Raw genomic sequence first — 21,376 nt, 5'->3', positions numbered from 1 at the left:
CATGCGAATAGTAGCCAGAGGTGGCAGTAAAGAGCTTGATGTCTGAGCTCAATGCCACAGAGAGCAGACGCTTCTAAAATGATTTCTGCATTGCACAATACGGCTCCCCTTCACCGTCTCCTGCCTTCTCCAAGCCTGGTTGGGCCCCCCAGATGCTCGGGCCCCTTACAGTTGTATCGGCTGTACCCCCCCTGATGGCGGCCCTGATTGTAATGAATACTGTTGAGGAGTCATGGACTCTGTGCCAGCGCTTGATTCCAGCATTGGATGGGAGCGCTTGGAGGATTGGCAACATAAACTTTTCTGTGATGCAATGGATTTTAAGCCTACTTTTTTTTTTTGGAAAACCTGTCATAGAAACCGAGTAGTTACATTGTTTGTTTACTAACGTTCCATTTGCTTTCAACCCACTGAAGAAATGGCTGAACCCACCACAAGACAGGCTGCGAGCGTCAATTATGGATGCGCTGCAGGAGACTTTCTTTGACAAGCTCCGACGCAGTCGCTCTTTTAGTGACCTGCCCTCTCTCAGGCTGAGGCCTAGATCAGGCAGAGAGCGTTATGTGAGTTGCAATCAGGCAGATCTGTGTGTTCTTTGAGTTTTGGTTGACCTTCCATGCATGCATTTCATCCTTTATTCATCTTACTGGTAATGTCATGCTTTATGGATGCTATTCTTTTTTGTTTTTTAATTAGTAAAGCCGGAAATTTTATTGTTGGTATATCCCTGAGCAGATGGTCAAAATTCATTTAGTTTAGCTTCACTTATCAAAGTGTTTGAAATAACAACTGCTTCCCCAAAGCAACTAAATAGATTTAAGATTGAAGTGAAGAATAACAGTTGGAGCCTGAACGCAATAATCTGATTGGCTTCCGTGAACCAATAGTGTTTTTTTTTTTTTTCCATGAACCAAAGTTATTATTGCAGACAATTGCAACTTCAGGCCCATGGCCTAGCAGGACTTAGTTTTTAACACCCAAATAATCTTGCTTTGCATATATAGCCTATCTTGGTTTTAAATAATCAAATGTTGGAAGCATGTACAGTATCTCACAAAAGTGAGTACACCCCGCACATTTTTGTGAAAATGTTATTATATTTTTTAATGTGACAACACTGAAGAAATTACACGTTTCTACAATGTAAAGTAGTGAGTGTTCAGCTTGTATAAGTGTAAATTTGCTGTCCCCTCGAAATAACTCAACACACAGCCATTAATGTCTAAACCGCTGGCAACAAAAGTGAGTACACCCAAATTGAGTGAAAATGTCCAAATTGGGCCCAAATAGCCATTTTCCCTCCCCGCGGTGTCGTGCGACATGTTGGTGTTACAAGGTCTCAGGTGTGAATGGGGAGCAGGTGTGTTAAATTTGGTGTGATCGCTCTCACTCTCTCATACTGGTCACTGGAAGTTCAACATGGCACCTCATGGCAAAAAACTGAGCATCGGAAAAAAAACAACTGTTGCTCTACATAAAGATGTCCTAGGCTATAAGATTACCAAGACTCGGAAACTGAGCTGCAGCATGGTGGCCAAGACCATACAGCTGTTTAACAGGACAGGTTCCACTCAGAACAGGCTTGCCATGGTCGACCAAAGAAGTTGAGTGCACGTCCTCAGCATTATATCCAGAGGTTGTCTTTGGGAAATAGCCTTATGAGTGCTGTCAGCATTGCTGCAGAGGTTGAAGGGGTGGGGGTCAGCCTGTCAGTGCTTATACAATACACCGCACACTTCAAATTGGTCTGCATGGCTGTCGTCCCAGAAGGAAGCCTCTTATAAAGATGATGCACAAGAAAGCCTGTGAACAGTTTGCTGAAGACAAGCAGACAAAGGACATAGATTACTGGAACCATGTTCCGTGGTCTCATGAGACCAAGATAAAATTATTTGGTATCAAGCATGTGTGGTGGTAACCAGGTGAGGAGTACAAAGACAAGTGTGTCTTGCCTACAGTCATGGTGGGAGTGTCATGGTCTGGGGCTGCATGAGTGCTGCCGGCACTGGGGAGCTACAGTTCATTTTAGGGAACTATGAATGCCAACATGTACTGTGACACACTGAAGCAGAGCATGATACCCTCTATTTGGAGCAGGGATACTCAAACTACGGCCCTCCAGCTGTTGTAGAACTGCACATCCCATGAGGCATTGTAACACACTGACATTCACAGACATGACTAGGCATGATGGGAATTGCAGTTCCTGAACAACTGGAGGGCCGTAGTCTGAAGATCTATGCTTTGGAGACTGGCCCGCAGGGCAGTATTTCAACATGAGAACGACCCAAACATATCTCCAAGACCACTGACCTAAACCCTTTTGAGCATTTGTGGGGCATCCTCAAACGGAAGGTGGAGGAGCGCAAGGTCTCAAACATCCACCAGCTCCGTGATGTCGTCTTGGAGTGGAAGAGGACTCCAGTGACAACCTGGTGAACTCCATGCCGGAGAGGGTTAAGTCAGTGCTGAAAAAAAATGGTGGGCACACAAAATATTGACACTTTGGGGGTCAATTTGGACATTTAGGGATGTACTCGCCTTTGTGTGTGGAGTTATTTTGAGGGGGCATTAAATTTACACTGTTATACAAGCTGCGCACTCACTACCTTACATTGTAGCAAAGTGTAATTTCTTTAGTGTTGTCGCATGAAAAGCTATAATAAAATATTTACGAAAATGCGAGGAGTGTACTCACTTTTGTGAGATACTGTACACGCTCTTATAGTATTTCTTATACCAAAAAGATTATGGTCACATTTTTCTTTTTGCCAATGGGTGTATCTAGGCACATGATGCTCAAATGACACAACTAACCAGTGTAATGCCGCGTACACACGATAATTTTTCGGGTTCTAAAAAATTACTTTTTTTTTTATGTCATTAAAAACGATCGTGTGTAGGCTTCAGAGCATTTTTTTGGTTCTAAAAAATGGGCAAAAAAAAATTCTAACATGCTCTATTTTTTAACTACGTTTTTATCGTTGTCGTTTTTCGGGTTGTAAAAAATGATCGTGTGGGCTTTAACGACGTGAAAAATCCGCGCATGCTCAGAAGCAAGTTATGAGACGGGAGCGCTCGTTCTGGTAAAACTACCGTTTGTAATGGAGTAAGCACATTCATCGCGCTCTAACAGACAGAAAAGCGTGAATTGTCTTTTACTAACACAAAATCAGCTAAAGCAGCCCCAAAGGTGGCGCCATCCGAATGGAACTTCCCCTTTATAGTGCCGTCGTACGTGTTGTACGTCACCGCGCTTTGCTAGATTTTTTTTTTTTCACGATCGTGTGTAGGCAGGGCCGTTTTATTGATCAAGTTGAAAAAAACTTTGTTTTTTCTAGAGCCTGAAAAACTTCATTTTTTAGAACCCGAAAAATGATCGTGTGTACGCGGCATAAGAATAATTTGAAAAAACTTTAGCAGTTTTTTTTGAAAGGACAGTCATGTGGTTAAAATAAAGATTCCTATTTGAATTTAGATTTGTTCCAAAACAGCTGGTAATTCCTTTAAGAGCTGGTGATACCATTGTTCATGATGTGCGCTGATATTGCCAGCTATTGACGCTCCCAATCTGAAAGAATTTGAACCATTCCAAGTGTTTTTGAGTATTCAAAATTGAGCATTGGTGTTGCACTTTTATTATATTTTCTAGATTCAGACTCCATCTAGGGCATCCTTGTGGGTTCCCTGGCTTTTGAGAGCTTGCTAACCCCGGAGCCAGTGGGCTTGACAAATCCTATTTGGCTTCAGATCTATGGAACTCAAATAGCGAAAGATTCACAACCTTATTCCTGCACTTCTTTTTAAAGCATTTTTCTTTTCATCGTACATGTAGCTAGGGAAATTCATCCTTTCCTTTTTGTTCTGGGGACCACTGTCTCCGGAAAAGAAAAAGTGATAAGAAATTCGAAAAGTGAGGATCAATCTTACAATCGAGAAAACAGTTCTAGTGACAGTGGTCTGAGGGGAATATTCATTTTATTTTGAGAGATCCTCTTATGTGCTGTGTCTAATAAGAGTTATTTTTAGTTGTTAGTGGGTTAATTTTAGATGTTTAATGCAAACTTTTTAAGCTTGGGATAGGGGTTAGGTGACAGGTTAGTTAAGGCTTGTACACACAGGCTGAATGTCGGGCAGCAGTGGCTGGTTCAATAGAAATCTGCCAACATTTGGCCCATTTGTACGGCAGACGGTCTGACAGGGTCATGACCAGAAAAAAATCAGCCAACCGGCGATGTCAGCCAATGGCTAAGAGCGCTCAAGTTCACAACGGAAGCTCTGAAATCTTAGTTTTTCCCTATTGCCTTCCATTGCACCAGAATCTTAGCAACCTGCAATTTTTGGGATTTAATTACGTCACAATACATGTAGCTAGAAATGTCAAGGTTAGCTTGTTTAAAGCTCCTTTATTTATTTTGATCTTTATAGGCTGGGGTATAGGGTGTTAGAATCAATTATATCAATAGGTGAACCTTGAGGGCATGCCTGCTTACTGTGAAATGTACATTTTATTTTTTGTGTCAAATGTTCCATGTTTTAATGCACTGCCTTGGGCTGCTATCACCCTAAAGCACCTACTTAACTTAAAGCAAGATAGTTGATGGATCACTGTCCTGTCTCACTGTGTTCTGTTTGTCAAAAATGTTATTGTTGTAAAAGGTATTTAAATGCTGTCATGTTACTCTTTTCAAGTGTGATTTCTGCTATTTTGAATAAGATTGACAGATTTTTCTTTCATATTCCATTTCTGTTTTCATATCTAAATGTATTCTTGAGAAATTTACTTTTTTCCAGATTTTTTGATTCCCCTCACATTTGGCTTAGTAGTTAAATATGTATCTAAATTAATTTAATAACTTTTTTAATATTTTCCTCATTGAGGTGATTGATTAAAATTTGAGCAATAAAAATTTGTCTTTTATGGCTTGGAAATTTTAATTTCTGGAACTAGTAAAACATTTGTTTACATAAATGTCATAGTAGTTCTGTTGCAATTTTATTGCAGTTTTTATTTTTATTATGAAGCATAATTTCTTTTGTGTTATTTATGGCTGTGGTTATGCAGCAAAAACGATTGAGACCTGATATATTTTAACTGTATACTCTTTGTTTCCAGTCGAATTTGCAGGATGACGTCTTTGATAGTGGAGTAGAATCTATTGAAAAGAGGGCACTCTCTTTAAGCTTTGACGACTTGCCCAATGGTGATATTACGCCACCTAGATCTACGCCCTCTTCCTCGTTGGGTTACTCCAATCCAGAAATCACCGTAACCCCACCAGAACATAACCTCAGTGAACCATCATCCGAAGCACCTGTGAAGGACAGTTTGAGCGCCAGGTCTTCTGCAGACTCAAGCAGTCAATCTCAAGACTCTCAGTCCCATGCAGAGAATGTTACTGAAAGTGACGACACCTTAGCAGGAGATAAATTGGACTTCTCTGCTTGCCAAAGCCCCCCTCTCAAAGTAAACGATAGCATATTTATTAATTCAAATGTGTCTGTGTCAATTTTGCAAGATTCTGATGAGTGTTCTGAGCTTAAGCCTGTGGAATTGGACGGTTGTGAAGGGAATATTACTAAGCAGCTGGTAAAAAGGCTTGCCTCAACTGAAATACCTGCCATCCCAGAGAGACTACAGGCCGAATGCTCCACGTGTTGTGAATCTGAAGCCAATAGATCCTTTTTGGATGGAAGTTTGGACGAATCTTTGCAGGGACTGCTCCTGACTCTTGAACCTTGTAAGGACCAGTGTGAGGTGTACCAGGAGCTGTACCAGGAAATTACACACCTAGAAGATGTTCTAAAAGTAAGTGAATGCAAAGCATCACTCTGTCTTTAAATTTTCTGTGGGCGTACATTGATATGGAAGAATGGCGTTGGATGGTGTGTGAAAGTGTTGCCTGTGAATACTGCAGTTAAGGCAACCAAACTTGGTTACATACAAAGCCAAAGTGTTTCTTTTATGCTGTGGACATTGTCATTGCTTTTGGCAATTTTCTCTAGCTTCTGCTGGCGTTTGAAAAATGTAATATAGTTTTAAATGTTAAAGCAAACCTAAAGTCTAAACAGAAACATGGTGCAGTCTAGTAAGTGCCACTGGAGGTTCTATTGTGACGATAAATAATAAAGAAAAGCTTTCAGATCACAAGAGATGGAAGTCATTTTCAAGTGATTTTAACTATTTAGCACAGGGATCCTCAAACTACGGCCCTCTGGAACTACACATCCCATGAGGCATTGTAAAGCTCTGACATTCACAGACATGACTAGGCATGATGGGAATTGTAGTTCCTGAAGAACTGGAGGGCCATAGTTTGAAGACCCATGGCTTAGCATATATCAGGAATAAGGATGAGCTCTGGCGTGTTCTCACAGTTCATGTGCAGAACCCCCAAGTTGGCATTGCACTGCGCTAATCACAGGCAGGAAGACAGTTCCGATGTTCGGCTTCAGAGATCGGGAAATGTCTCCCTGCCTGTGATTGGCGCTGTGCTGACTTCCTGGAGGGCTCTGCACATGGACTGTGCGAACACACCGGAGCTCATCCTTCATCAGGAACTAAAATATCAGATATGGGGGGACTTGACCATTTAAGGGGCGAAGCCTAATGACATCAACCTTCTAAGATGCATCTGGAAGGCATAGACAAGTTTTGATAAGAAAGGCTGGAAACCAGTTATTTTATATTTATCTGCACAGCATAAGCTTTTTTTATTTTTTTATTATTATTTTGTTTTGCTTTTTTAACAGCCTATTGAATTTTGCAGAGATTCCACTCGTATGAACAATGCTTTGTTTCATTTTTAGCTTTTGGTTTGGGTTTAGAGTCTCGAAGTGGCCTATGTGTAGAAATATAAGATTAGACTATGAAGCTAGTGGAATAGCTGAGTTACTATGGCTAAGTACAAGAAGTCTTTGTACCAACACCAAAATACCAGAAATGAATCTTACCACGTTTTGTTTTTTTTGATGAAGCACATTCACTAAGAAAAGTAGTTAGTTTTGTATATAATTTAGAGTATTTTATTGGAGTATTTTATTTGCGATTTCACATGTGCCTTTTTCTAAATGTGCAAAATTAAACACTTTTTAATCGCCTGTCAAATGTCACAAGGCATGATTTTCTTGTCAAAGTGTTCTATGTACAACATGGCCTACGCGTTTATTTAATGTTACAATTTATGTTTATTTCATCAGGTTGATGTTTTATATGTTTCACTTAAATAAAAAATGTTTTTATGCATGTCCCCTTCCTTGTTTCAATCATTTTTACATCTATCTGCATGGCTTTTTTTACTTTATGGGGTTCTTAATTGGTAGCTGCATTAACCTATGCTCTTATAAAAAATTCACTAACTTTCACAACATATGTTTCTAATGACATTTGTTATTGAGGTACTGAATCGCTAACAAAGCTCTTTTTGGATATTAACATAAACCTGTGTTTTGCCCATACTAGGCAGAGCAACAAATTTGGTCAATTGCTGCTGCCTATACTCGTCTGCTCTTTACTTCCATACCAATCTGTTCACCTGTGAGAGAGAAATGAAAGAGCATTGCGTAAACTCCATGTGGAATGGAACTTACTCTGCACTCTAATCCTGCCCGACGTATTAACACTTTGTCCAAGCCTTTGTCAATTCGGGAACATAGTGCTACAACGTGAGCAAAAGGGGCTAGGGTCCATGTTCGCCCCATACCTAGAAGCAATGGTGTACTAGTTCGCTCCAGCAGGTGAATGGAAGATGAGTATAGGCAGCACAACAGTGTGAAAATGCAACCAATTGAAAATCCTCTATCTAACTTCTCTAAACTGATTAAAGATGGTATTTGGTTGCTATGGGGTTACCGTTACTGCATGTTTTTGCTTTGTACTGCTTTACTTGAGCCTTGTTTTTCCCTTTTTTTTTTTTTTTTCTGTATTATTAGTTGTAACGTTTGCTTACATATAACATGGTGGGTGTTCTGTCACTAAGAGCAGGTTCACACTACCACGACCTGGGGAGCGCAACATGACAAATTACATGGAAGTGAATGCGAGCTGCCTTAAAGTGGAGGTTCACCCAAAAAATACATTTTTAACATTACATTCAGCCGAGTTGTCCTAATGACAATCGGCTGTTTTTTGTTTTGTTTTTTCTCGTACATACCTTATTTTCACCGCCGCTTCTGGGTATGTCTTCTGCGGGACTGGGCATTCCTATCTGATTGACCGACCGTCGCATACTACACGTCACGAGTTGCCGAAAGAAGCCGAACGTCCGTGCGCAGGCGCCGTATAGAGCCGCACCGACGTTCGGCTTCTTTCGGCAACTCTTGACGCGTAGTATGCGGCGGTCGGAAGCCTGTCAATCAGATAGGAACGCCCAGTCCCGGAGAAGACATACCTGGAAGCGGCGGTGAAATAAGGTATGTACGGGGGAAAAAACAGCTGATTTGTCATTAGGACAACTTGGCTGAGTGTAATGTTAAAAATTTATTTTTGGGTGATCCCCCGCTTTAATGTACGCTACTGAAGTCGCTCAGACTTCAGAAAAGTTTCTTGTACTACTTCAAGGCGACTTCTAGGCGACTTGTACCCATTGATTTCAATGGAAGTCGCCTCCAAGTCGGATCCCCTGTCTTAACTGAAGCAACTTTACAGGAAGAGAAACTAGTTTTCTCAGGCAAACCCCTCCCTCCCACAAAGCTGATTATTCTGTGATTGGCCACTGGCAAAGTCACCTGTCCTGGAGGTGACTTGAAGTCGCCTTTCGCAAAGTCGCGCCCAGAGTCGTGTTGCCCCTGTGTGAACCGGCTCTAAAAGAACTGTTCGTTTACAGAAAATTATCATTTCTCTTATCGTCCATGGACGGACACAGCTCCTTAAATCTTGACAAGTGGGTTATGTTCCCTGTTTACAGGAGAGGACTAGGCAGAAACATGTTAAATAGTTAAATACATGTTACATTAACAGAGTTGAACAGCCCCGCCCAGGGGGCGGTCCCTCCAGACATAACCCTCCTCACTGCAGCTTGCAGCCTCAGTTTCGTTCTGCCTAGCAAAGGAGAAGGACGTATGGCTCCCTTTGGGCCCAGCGCCCTGAGGAGAAATTTTATTTTATTTTATTTTACTTTACTTTTTCTTGAAGAATCTTCTTTCAACTGTTGGCTGAGAGACAGGCTGGATAATATAGATCCTTGTAGTCTACTCAGTCCGACCAGCAAGCGTGGGCACACCTTTGCAAAGAGGCTTGGTCTGCCACGCCATACCCCATGACTCCTGGGGTGGCCGGTGAGCTTTGCTCCGAGGTCCACATATGACTGGGCTGTGGTGTTGCCTCACTCACAGTGGACCGGGCCGACAGCTACCTCCATTTCGGTTGTAGTTCTGTCAGGAATGCGTCAGCGAGTCCTCGCTTGGACGGGTAAGTACAGTCCCTCCTGCTTCGGTGGGTTGGTACGGCTGGGCATTCCTGGGGTTCGGGGGTCCCTTCCCCTTCCCTGCTCCTTTCCCTTGCTGCATTGCTAACATTGCCGCTGTCAGGGGGGAGGGGGCCTTCCTGAGGGGACTGTGTTATCTGGCCTGTGTTTTTTCTTTTTTGTATTGGGCTTTCCTGTGAGGTAAAAAGCCCTGTGATGAGCACAGATGTTTATGATTATACTTCAGCAGACGCTGACTGATTGGTGACACCTGTAACGGTTTTGCTTTTTATGCTGTATCTGTCTTATCCTTAAATAAAACAGCCCTAGGAGGCTTTTCCTGTTTAAACACAGGTCCCTGCAAAAGTTACCTCACGGTTCTTTTCCTCTCACAGACAGCACTGGGCAGTCTCCTCCTGAGGGAGTCCCCTGGTTACCCCTGGTCAGCGCAGCAAGTGGGTGAGAGGCCCTGAATAGGGCTCTAGGAGCTTTTGTCTATTTGTATGGACAGGTGTGCATATTATAATACACACTATGTAAATATTGGAGTCAGTATCTGTGTCCTTCCCCACATGCTGGTGGTGGCAGCAGGTGTTAGCACCTGGGATTCCCACAGAGTTTTTATTGTTAGTCCTGGACACAGCTTGTGCCAGGGTGGGGGTGGACTGCGGGCGGGCGGTAAAAGAGTTCCCCCTTCCCCCGTTATCCCCTGGGGAATGCTCTGTTATGGAGCCATGGACCAGGTACCTAGTTAAAAAAAAAAAAAAAGGCAGAATAAGGCATTTATGGGTGCGCTTTTTACTGCTGCAAGGGACTCTCCTAAGCTGCATAGTGCAGCTGGGTTTCCGCCGAGGGCTCGGTCTTTTTTGGATCACACAAATCAGACCGCTGTGTAGGTTTTTTCCTTCTGTGCCCTTCTTTGATAATTTCTGAGATGCGGAATGAGAAAAGCCGCTGAGGGCTTTTGTAGTCCCTCACCGCTGGGCGGGAACCCTTGCTTCTATGGATCTGACTGATAGAAGATCCGAAGTACTGACCCGTTCCATGTTTACCATGCTGGGGTCTGGCTTGCGGGCCTATTGTGGCCACTACACTGGGGTCTCAGTCGACGCTGGCGCCATTTTTTGGGAGGTTTTTCAATTACATTGAAAACTCCCATTGGCGCCCATTTTGTCGTAGCCGCGCTATGGCGCAGCTTACATTGTGCCGGCCATTTTCCTGTGGCCGCGTTCTGAATGCTCGGCGGCCATCCTGGAGTAGTCCTGACCCCTAGTGCTGTATACAACTCAGAGTGAGCATTTTGCACCAGACAGTGGAGGAGCACCGACTCTCTCCTGAGGTTATTAGCCTAGCGGACCAGCTGGTCCAGGGCCTCATATAGGTCTGTGATGCTTCATTGAATGCTGCGCCCTTGTTATCCAGGGCGTCTGTTTCAGAATGGTTTATGCACACAGTGGTGTAGTGCTTAACTCCATTACTTGGCAGCAAAAGAGTCATTGGTTCGAATCCGCACACTGACGCCAATCTGCCTGGAGCTTGCATTGTCGCTCCCTGTGTCTGCGTGGGTTTCCTCCGGGTACTCCGGTTTCCTCCAAAGACATGTGTGCATACACCTACATAATATACATACACACTATATGTGTGTGTATTATTTAGGGGCAACCCTCCCAGGCCGTCAAAGGCCCAGCTGGGGGACTAATCTGTCCCTGGGTGCATAAGCCGATCACGCCGGCACCCAAATCCTGCCAATGTATATAGCCTTCCCTCCCTGTCTCTAGGTGGGAGGGGCGGCTTGCAGGTTCACAATTCAGTGAAACCTCCCTGCTCTCCGACTAGTGGGTCTGCGAGGTGGTCTCTTCGGAGTACTAGATAGGGTTTCCTCCTATCCACAGAACAAAGTTCTGTCCTTGTGTCTTCCTCTCCCGGCCCGTCGGTCTGCCTTGGGCAGTGTGGGATTTGCTAAACTGCGAGGTAATTTTACCTTTCCTGCAGGACGAGAGTTTTGGGGTTTTCTATGGGCCTCAGGCCCTAAATACCTTTGCACGTCGGGTAGTTCCGCATGGAATCCATTTGTTCGGTGGCAGCTGCGCTTCATCCGGGGGATGTCCTGACGTCCTCGGACATCAGGGACGCATACATGCATGTCCCGTTTTGCAAATGTCAGTGTTTTTTTCTGTGCTTCGTGATGAGAGAAGGGTCTGTCAGCCTGTGGCCCTCCCTTTTGATCTGGCGTCAGCACCATGGGTTTTCAGCTAGGAGCTCGCACTTATTTGAATTTTGTTGGGACAGCGAGGCTTTGCCTCATTGGCTACTTGGACGACTTTCTTCTGAGAGCAGCTTCTGTCTCCGACCTAGTGGATGGGTTATTCCCATTCAGACCCTCCGAAGATTCGGGTGGATGTTAAACGTTTAGGCCAGAAAGTGTAGCTCAGTGGCAGCAAGCTTGCCCTCCATGCGTGCGACCCAGGGTTCAAATCATGGGCATGCTAGGTTCCGACTCAGCGTTGGAGTATCTAGCGTTGATCCAGACTCCTCAGTGGCAAAGGTCCTTCTTCCCCTGGAGAAATTGCAGACTCTTCAGTCTGCGGTGAAGGTATTGGCATCACGCAATCAGCCTTCTCCCCGGGCGCCTGCTGGTTCGGGGTCTGTGGGTAGCCTCCTTCAAGGTGGTACTGTATGCCCAGTTCCACACCCCGGTTTTCCAGGTGGTAAAAATCTCTTGTCTCTGAAATCATTAGATTCCTGTGCGCCACCTAGTCAGAGTCTCTCCGAGTTGGTGACAGAGATTCCCGACTCTTCGGTCCGGGAAGTTGTTCCTTCCTTCCAGTGGTCGGTGTTTACGACGGATGCCAGCTCACGGGTTGTGAACCGGGAGGTTCACAAAACTGGGGGGTCCAGTCGGCCCTGAGTCGCTGGACTTGCGTGGACCTATGACCACACCTCCTTGAATGTGTCTGGTCTCGGTAGCTACCCAGGGTTGGGCCTGGCTAGTGCCTGGTGGGAGACCGCCTGGGAATACCAGGTCCTGTCTACTGTTCATTGTCCTACTATTTTAGGCGATCAGGCTATGCTTCTCCTTGTGGTCGACCGATCTGGTTTCAGCCGGACAACGCCACGGCCGTGGCTTCAGTCTACCATCAGGTATGCCGGCAGGCGGACTACTGGAGTCGCCAGATGCTGGACCAGGGCGACTGGTTTTTGTGCTTGGGGTGTTTCGGCTCCCTTGCAGGAGGTGAGCCTCACATGGCATGGATCTCCTGGCAGCTTGTCTCCGCCGCAAGGGTGTCAAAGTTAGTGGCCAGGTCTAGTGATCCTCTACAGACGCGTCAGTCGCGCTGGTGGCCCTGTGTTGTCTGTATCTGTGATTTTTTGCCATTCCTCCATGGTAGTTGCTTCCTCGGCCGCTCCACAGAGTGGATGCTGAGGAGATCCCGATGATTCTAATCGCTCCAGATTGACCTCGGCGTCCTTGGTACGCTGATATCGGGTGCCTGGTAACAGAGGCACCCTGGCGATTGCCAGGTCAGGAGGTTCCTGTCTCAAGGTCCCATACTTCCTCCTGTTGTACAGTCACTGACTTGCTCAACATGGTTATTGGAAGCCAGACTTTAGATGACCATGGTCTGTCTGACTCGGTCATCTCAACAGGGCACCGTAGTCTTCTTCCGGAGGATCTACCGTCGCACCTCTTGGTGCGAAGGGATGGAGTGACGTCCACGGGCGTACTCTCGGTGCCCAGGGTCCTGCTGTTTTTAAAGCTTGGATTGGATCTAAAAATTGCTTAAAGCACCGTTTGGGGGCAGATTTCAGCCTTGGCTGTGTTCTTTTAGTGGCCTTTTTGCGGCCCGTTCCCTGGTGGGTCCCCTTTTTTTGTGTGCAAGGGGTTTGTCATATACTTTCCCCTCTCGGCCCATCTCTTCCCCCATGTGTTTTGACTCTGGTGCTCTCGGTTCTTCAGGAACCTTCCTTTTGGAAACATCAGAGATTTTCTCTTGACACTATCTCAGAAGGTGGCCCCTTTAGTGGCCTTTACCTCTGTTAGAGGGGTTTCTGAGTTGGCGGTCTTGTCTTGCAAGCCGCCATGCTTGATCCCCCATAAGGATTAGGTGATGGTGCGCCCGCGACCTTCCCTTCTTCCGAAGGAGGTTTCGGCCTTTCATACTTTAGGCGTGGTACACGCTTTGCGGGTATACCAGCCTACTACGGCTCCATTTCGGAGCTTCTGACTCTCTTTTGTGTCGGTGTCTGGTCCACAAAAGGGCCTGTCGGTCTCGTCGACCACCATTTCTCGGTGGATCAGGCAGGCCGTCATACAGGCCTATGCTCCTAAGGGGCGGGCCCCCCTTTCCGGTCACGGCACTTTCGACCTGGGCAATTGGTGCTTCCTGGGTTTTTTTTTTTTTTTTTCGACATCATGCGTCGGTCTCACAGGTGTGCGAGGCGGCGATTTGCTCGTCCGTTCACGCTTTTTCCAGAATTTACATGGTTGCTGTGAGTGCATCTTATGATGTTTTTTTCAGCCGCTAGTTTTTGCCGGCGGCTGTTTAAAGTTGCACCTCCTCCGTTGAGGAGCTCTGCTTGTTTTGGGGTGAAGTTAAAATTGTTTTTACTGATATATTTCCCACCCCTCGTTTTTTGACACTGCTTGGGGACGTCCCACTTGTCAAGATTTAAGGAGCTGTGTCCGTCCATGGACGATAAGAGAAAATAGGATTTTTTGTACTCACCGTAAAATCCTTTTCTCTGAAGTCCATGGACGGACACAGCTCCCACCCCTCCTTTTTAGGTTTGTACTGCTTGTTACGAACTGAGGCTGCAAGCTGCAGTGAGGAGGGTTATGTCTGGAGGGACCGCCCCCTGGGCGGGGCTGTTCAACTCTGTTAATGTAACATGTATTTAACTATTTAACATGTTTCTGCCTAGTCCTCTCCTGTGAACAGGGAACATAACCCACTTGTCAAGATTTAAGGAGCTGTGTCCGTCCATGGACTTCAGAGAAAAGGATTTTACGGTGAGTACAAAAAATCCTATTTTATAAAAGCGAGATGCTGTACACAATAAACACACCTTAGGAAATTGGGTTATAGTAAAGTGCATCAGTGCTGGGTTGTAAACCATAGCAACCAATCAAAAATGGGCTTACACTGACACTTAAAACTTGCTAAAATGTTGTTTTCTCCTCTGACAGCAGGTTACTGCACATGATTGCTCCTTAGCACTAGGGCTGCAACTAACGATTATTTTCTTAATCGATTAGTTGGCCGATTGTTTCGGTTAAAAACCTTAAAAAAAATAATGTTGCTGCGATTTGCATTTAAAAAAAAAAAAATTGGGTGAAATTTGTTGGGCAGATTAAAAAACACGAATTGCCGCAAAAACGCATTACATGCTTTTCTGCAGCTTCTTCATTGAAGTATATTAAACCAAAAAAACAAAATGGCACAGTTTTGAGTTAAAAAAAAAGTCATTGCCCTTTCCAAATATGCAGCAGCTGAAAAAAATCATGGATGTGAACGTGTCCCATAGGAAACCATGTAAATGATGTAGTGTGTTTCTGCAAAAAGCACCAAAAATCAGATGTGACCCCGGTCTGAGATGTTTAGTAACATAATGGGGTTAAAAAAAACTAAAATTAGTACAAAAAGAGCAAATAATCGCTACTGTAAGGGGTTAATTTTTTACTGTGGGACAGTGAAAGTAATATTTACAGTAGCGATTTGCTCTTTTTGTACTATAAAGGGCTAATTTTTTTTTTTTTTTAACCCCATTATGTTACTGGCCGATTAATCGATTATGAAAATGGCAATTGATTAATTTCATAATCTATTCGTATTTTCTGCCCTACTTAGCACAGTGTTTGTCCGGGATCAGCAAATGCATCTGCAGTGAACAGCTTCAGATTTCCATCAACCCTTCTGAACCCTTATTACCAGTGTTAATTTTGGCAGCAAATTTCCATTTAGTTTTAGTCTTAGGACTAAAATGGCATTTTAGTTTTAGTCCCATTTTAGTCTTCTGCAATTGATTTAGTTTTAGTCCTATTTAGTCGACTAAATCACCAGTAGATTTTAGTTGACTAAAATGGCCTACGTTTTAGTCGACTAAAATCTCCAGTACATTTTAGTCGTCTAAAATCTAATGGGTGTAATTAAATTGTAATGCATTAGTTAACATTTCTCTACAATTTCCAAACTCATTATTCACTGCTGGAGGGAAGAATCAAATATGTTATTTATAGTATTGAGGCATGAACCTTTTGAAGTCAAATTTCAATTTAGTTTTAGTCTTTTTGCTAAAACGCCATATTTAGTTTTAGTCGTATTTTAGTTGACTAAAATGTTTTAGTCGACTATATTAAAGTGGAGTTCCACCCATAAATATAACATTACATCAGTAGTTTTAAAAAAATGTCATTAGTCCTTTACAATTTTTTTTTTTTTTTTTTTAGATGCCTTCAAAGTGTTGTTGCTAGGCAGAATAGTTAATCTTCCCACTTCCTGCACCTAGGTGCTTAAGCTTCCTAACCTACACCGCACAGACTCCTGGGAATGTAGTGAGTGTAACTTTCCAGGAGTCTGTGCACTCCCCAGTCTCAAAGAATCATGTGACTTGGACAGCACAGGTGCTGAAACCTGATCTGACACTGCTTGTGCAGCACTGAGCATGTGCAAGGCTGAAATCCAGGAAGTCATACAGTCTGGCTTCATGATGCCCACACTTAAGATGGCCCCAGTCAATTTCTATTTTATAAAGTGTCTAAATGCTGTAACAACCTAACAAAACGGACCTTAGTTTACAGACTAACTTTACTAGAATACGTTAAGCTTGTGTATTACAGGGGTATTTATATTTAAAAAGTGAAATTGTGGCCGGAACTCCGCTTTAACACTACTTATTACCCTATATCCATATTCATTTTAGTGGGGTTTTCTTTTTATAGGAAACCATCAGATAGACTATGGAGGCTGCAATAACTCTCCTTTTGGAAAATGGTAATTGCCTTACTTTCATTCTGATCAATTAGCTTCAATATTATGAGGCATTGGACCAGACAAAGTATATTGGGAGTTCTGATTTTACTCTGACTCTAATCTGCATGCTTGTTTGTTGTCAGCAACTCAGGATTTACTGAAGTCAGTGACAGCTGAGCAACTAGTATATTTAGGCAATGGCATCCCCTGTATTTCTCTCAGTACAGGTTTCCTTTAATCTCTTCATGCATTTTTTTGTGGCGCATTGCAGCACAGGTGTGCTGTGACAGTGAGTTGGGGGTTCCATTCAAAAGGAATGGCACCAATGACTGTAGCATGTTCAACTGTACATTGTTGTAGCAGCCACATTCACCACACATTACCATATTGTGTGTGATGTGAATGGGCCCTTACCCCCTCACCTTTGCTCTTTGGACATCCTTAAAAAAGTAAACCCCCCCCAGTGCAGACACGGTCAGCAATGAAAACGTTGCAGAATTGAATCCCTTCTGTACTATATACAAAGTTAAAAATAATTATGGCTTCATGCACTTTTATTTATTTATTTATTTTCCTTCACTGTCTGGCATCGCTCCAAGCTACACAGACTTTGCTCCAAGAATGGCCATTTTGCACTGCATGCACGCTATGGTCCACCTATTATTTGTTTAAAGATAAAAATACAATTGCACATCTTGTTGAATTTCATTTGCCATTATACTTCAGCATTTTCAAGGAAAACCTCTCTTGAAGTGATTTGTAAACCTTTATTAAATTTATTATATTAAAATAGAGATTTATACTTGCATGCTCTGTGCAATGTTGTTGCAAAGAGTGGCCCCTAACCTCCTCCTTGGGTCCCCTGCCCCCGCTGTCCACTCTTACTCTTCTGTGTGTGACCCCATAGCAAGTTGCTTGCGGGGGAACATATGTGGGCCAACTTCTGAGCCAGGCTGTATGTGACCATACACACACAGCGTTGCCCGGCTATGCACCCCCCTTCCTCCTCACAATTAACTGAACTCCGTGTAGGAGAATTCTCAGTTTAACCGTTTAAAGGCTAAATCTTTTTTGACACTTGTTGCTTACAAGTAAAAATCCTGTATTTTCTGCTAGAAAATTACTTGGAACCCCCAAACATTATATATATTTTTTTTAGCAGAGACCCTAGGGAATAAAATAGCGATTGCTGCAATATTTTTATATTTTAATATTTACACAGTATTTGCGCAGCGGTCTTTCAAACACATTTTTTTGGGAAAAAATATACTTTAACAAATAAAAAAAAAAAAAACTAAACAGAAAAGTTAGCCCATATTTTGTTTTTCATCCAAAAGTTTTCATTACCTGTTTTTGTGTATTACTATATCTATCTATCTATCTATCTATCTATCTATCTATATATTATAAAATGTAATACACAAAAACAGGTAATGAAAAATATGGGCTAACTTTACTGTTTAGCCCAAAAGCGCCTGAAAAATTGGCCTAACATATCGGCCCAAAAAAATCGGCATTATAAATTGGCATTGGCCAGAGAAAAACCCATATCGGTCGACCTCTAGAAAATAGCATTGGAAAGTATAAGGTAATAACCTTTAGAGTCCCTTTTTATGAGGTTTTCATTATTTCGCTTCATGTTCCTATTACTACATGGGTTATTGATTTGAACATCATTATCTTATATTTACTTGCATAAAGAGTTCTCATTCCTAATGGTTAATTGTTTCTCTGCTGTCGCCCATAGTAAGCAATTGAAGTTCACTCAGAATAAAGTAGGACTAAGATAGATTATGTTTGCTTGGTATGGGTTACTGCATTGAAAGAGAAACTATAATGATTTTTATTCTTTTAGAGTCACATTACAGACAAGTAACTAAGAAGGGAGTAAAATCTTACATACGGATATAAAGGATACATAGTGGTCCTGTACAATGTGACAAAAGTTTTGTGGAGCCCCACACAAATAGTTTGTGAGAAATGCACACTTTAGCTGACGAGTGCAGTATAGCAGTAGGAAACAAGAGATTAACGGGCAGTAACGCCATTTTGCTGCCCAAAACTTGGAAAAGAACAGGACTGAAAGAGGGTGCTGCCGGTAAAGTATATGGATGACCATAGCGGTAACTAAAAAGATAGCAGTAAATTGTTGGTGTCGCAGTAAATTAAGTAAAGTAAGGCATTTTATTGGTACCTGGAAGAAAAGGAGAGAAGGTGAAGAAGTTACAAAGAAGACCCCAGTGCCAGCAGGAGGGTATAGGTTCCTCCCAGTAAGGGAGGCAGCAGGAGGAGAAAGAAGGGATGGAGGGAGGAGAAGGTAGGGTCACTCGATATAGCCATTAATTATGCAGCCCTTATACTTGTGGGTTTGTCATCTGTGAGAGAGTGTTTACAAAAAGCACCCTTAAAAATGAAGTGTTGCAGAGTTGTTTTCCTCCATGTTGTGCAAAGTTGCAGTGAGGTCCTCCCATGTTTACAATGTTGCAGACTATAGACTATAGACAACCATAGAACTTCTGTACGGGGACAAGTCTGTTTCCATACAATCAGATTACATGCCTTCACTGCATTTATTAGGTGGATAGTTGGAGAAAACTTGGAATTTCATATTGGGCTGCTCCATTAAATGTAGAAGACATGCCACCAGGCTTAGCTTCTTTTAACTGATGTTTTGAACACCTAATATCATTTTATATAAAGAGTTCTTGGTTTGATAGTAGTTTTTTTATTACATTTTTTTTTCAACTGAGTTTTTATTGAGTTTAGATAATCATAAACAGTAAAGTGAATCTTCACGTAGACAGGTTCTTCCAACATGATGCGTCTATCAGTAGTAAAATTATGCATATGGCTAAGTATAACTGGATTGCCGGCATCCAAAAGGGAGAAAAATAAAACAATAACAATCAGGGAAAACGTGAAAGGATCTGCATTGGCAACATTTGAGATTAACCGCAAACGGTTAAGATCGTGACCATTCATGCCATGGCTTCCATGCCTTTTCAAATTTAGTATGCGAGTTGGTTCTAAGGGATTGAGAGCATTTATATAAACCAGTGGTCTCTAAACTGCGGCCCGGGGGCCAGATGTGGCCCTTTGCTTGCTTTGATCTGGCCCTTGGGGCACTATTTTCAAACACTAATACCAACAATGGGACATAATTTGACCCACTGACACCAATGATGGTGCACAATTCCTCCCAATGAGACGAACGATGGGACACAATTCCTCGCAATAACACTAACAATTGGACACATTTTCTCCCAATGACACCAATGATGGGGCATGATTCCTCCCACTGACACCAAAGATGGGGCATTCTTTATTCCCACTGATAATCGGGACTTTCTACTCCCGATGGCCACAGTCCGGCCCCCGTTAAGTCTGAAGAACAGTAATCTGGCCCTTTGTTTAGAAAGTTTGGAGACCCCTGATATAAACAGTTGAGGTTAACTGTAGCAATCAGTTCAAATATGTTAGGTGATAATTCAAGATTGTGCCACTCTTAGTAGGTGGGAGATTACAGTACGGTAATGGGAGGGGAACTTCTCAATGCCTGTTAGGCAACAGTAATGTGGGATCTGGTGGGGTTCGAATTCCTGTTAGCCTAGAGACCAATTGGAACGTTTCAATCCAGAAGCTTGTAAAACTTACATCGACATAAAATGTGTAGTAGGTTGCTCACCTGCGTTCTTGTTTTGTAAAAAAAAATATTAACGGGTAATGATTTCAAATGGCACTATGGGTTAGCTACAAGCATAAAAAGTCTGCTTTGTCTACTCCATTGATGATGCATTGAGTAGAAACATTTTTCAGAACCGAGATCGTAGTACTGTCACCTGTGAAAAGTAGACCAGAATCCACCTGCTGGCTAGATAGAAGATTATATATATTTTTTGCAATATTTACCAAAAAAAAAATAGGATTTGTATTTTTTTTTTTTAACCTTGACCATACTAAATAAAAAATGTTTTACAAAAGCACTGTACATTCTTTTTACACATTAATAAAGAATGTTTTATTGACTAAAGCTTTTATTGTAAAATTTTCCATGCCACCTCCTCTGTCTATATGTTTAGATTTAAATTGGCGTTCCATTTATTTATTTTTTTCAAGGGAATTCTCAATTGTCTCGGTAGTTTCCTTGGACATTTTCCCCACATATTTCAACAAAAGTTTTTTTTTTTTGTATAGTGTATGTAGTCTTTACTACTTTTTATACTGCAGTTTGACATGGTAACTTTTTACCTCAGACTTGTATAAGTTGTGGCTTTTACCAGTGAAATTTCCTGTTCTTGAGAGATATTCCATACTATAGTCAGCAACTGTTAGGACCCATTTGCACCACACAGCATATAGTGCTAAGCACATAACGTGTGTACATGCTATGTGACAATGCAATATGATAATGAATTTTTTTTTTTTTTGTATTGTCATTTTACATGCTGCAGCACATTGCAGTGTGTATTAGTGCGTCGGAATGCATTTTGAAAAAATGCTGCATTTCCTATTTTTTTTTTCAGCATGCAGCTGAACTGCATTTGGGCACATTGGAGATGTTTGCAAGCTCCGTCAAATCGGACACGATGATATAAAGCTGCAGAGAGGAAGACTTATTATAAAGGTCAAGTAGGGAAATCTGTTAGAGATGATAAACTACCAAAATAACAGACTTTTTTTTTTATTGTGTAAACTGATGTTTTTATTCTGGGTCCCTTATTGAAAATCTTGTCAAAGTACATTGCACTTTAAACTGTGGAGAATTCAGGGGCCTTTTCAGCTCTCTCCAACTCTTTCACACGCCTCTGGCACAGATTATTATTATTATTTAGGTACTTGTATACCGCCGTCAATTTACAATGTACATTCACATCAGTCCCTACCCTCCAAGGAGCTTACAGATTAAGGTCCCTAATTCACATTCATATACTAGGGCCAATTTAGGCAGAAGCCAATTAACCTACCAGCATGTATTTTTGGAGTGTGGAAACCGGAGTACCC

The 21,376-nt window shown here is 42.6% G+C and overlaps 1 protein-coding gene across 4 annotated transcripts in view; it reads left to right on the top strand.

Moving 5' to 3' along the window:
- Positions 1–21,376, top strand: part of RIPOR2 (RHO family interacting cell polarization regulator 2) — a 231,532-nt gene that overhangs the window by 125,909 nt on the left and 84,247 nt on the right. For 3 of the 4 annotated variants that reach the window (XM_040353814.1, XM_040353811.1, XM_040353812.1), the window contains exons 13-14: positions 417–563; positions 5,117–5,809. In XM_040353814.1, coding sequence (XP_040209748.1) covers positions 417–563; positions 5,117–5,809 — 840 coding nt within the window. The remainder of the gene's footprint in view (positions 1–416; positions 564–5,116; positions 5,810–21,376) is intronic. The other variant, XM_040353813.1, reaches the window with a different exon arrangement.

The sequence above is a fragment of the Rana temporaria genome, chromosome 5, assembly GCF_905171775.1.
Source record: "Rana temporaria chromosome 5, aRanTem1.1, whole genome shotgun sequence".
In the NCBI taxonomy this organism is placed as follows: Eukaryota; Metazoa; Chordata; class Amphibia; order Anura; family Ranidae; genus Rana; species Rana temporaria.
This window is presented reverse-complemented; position numbering and strand designations above follow the sequence as displayed.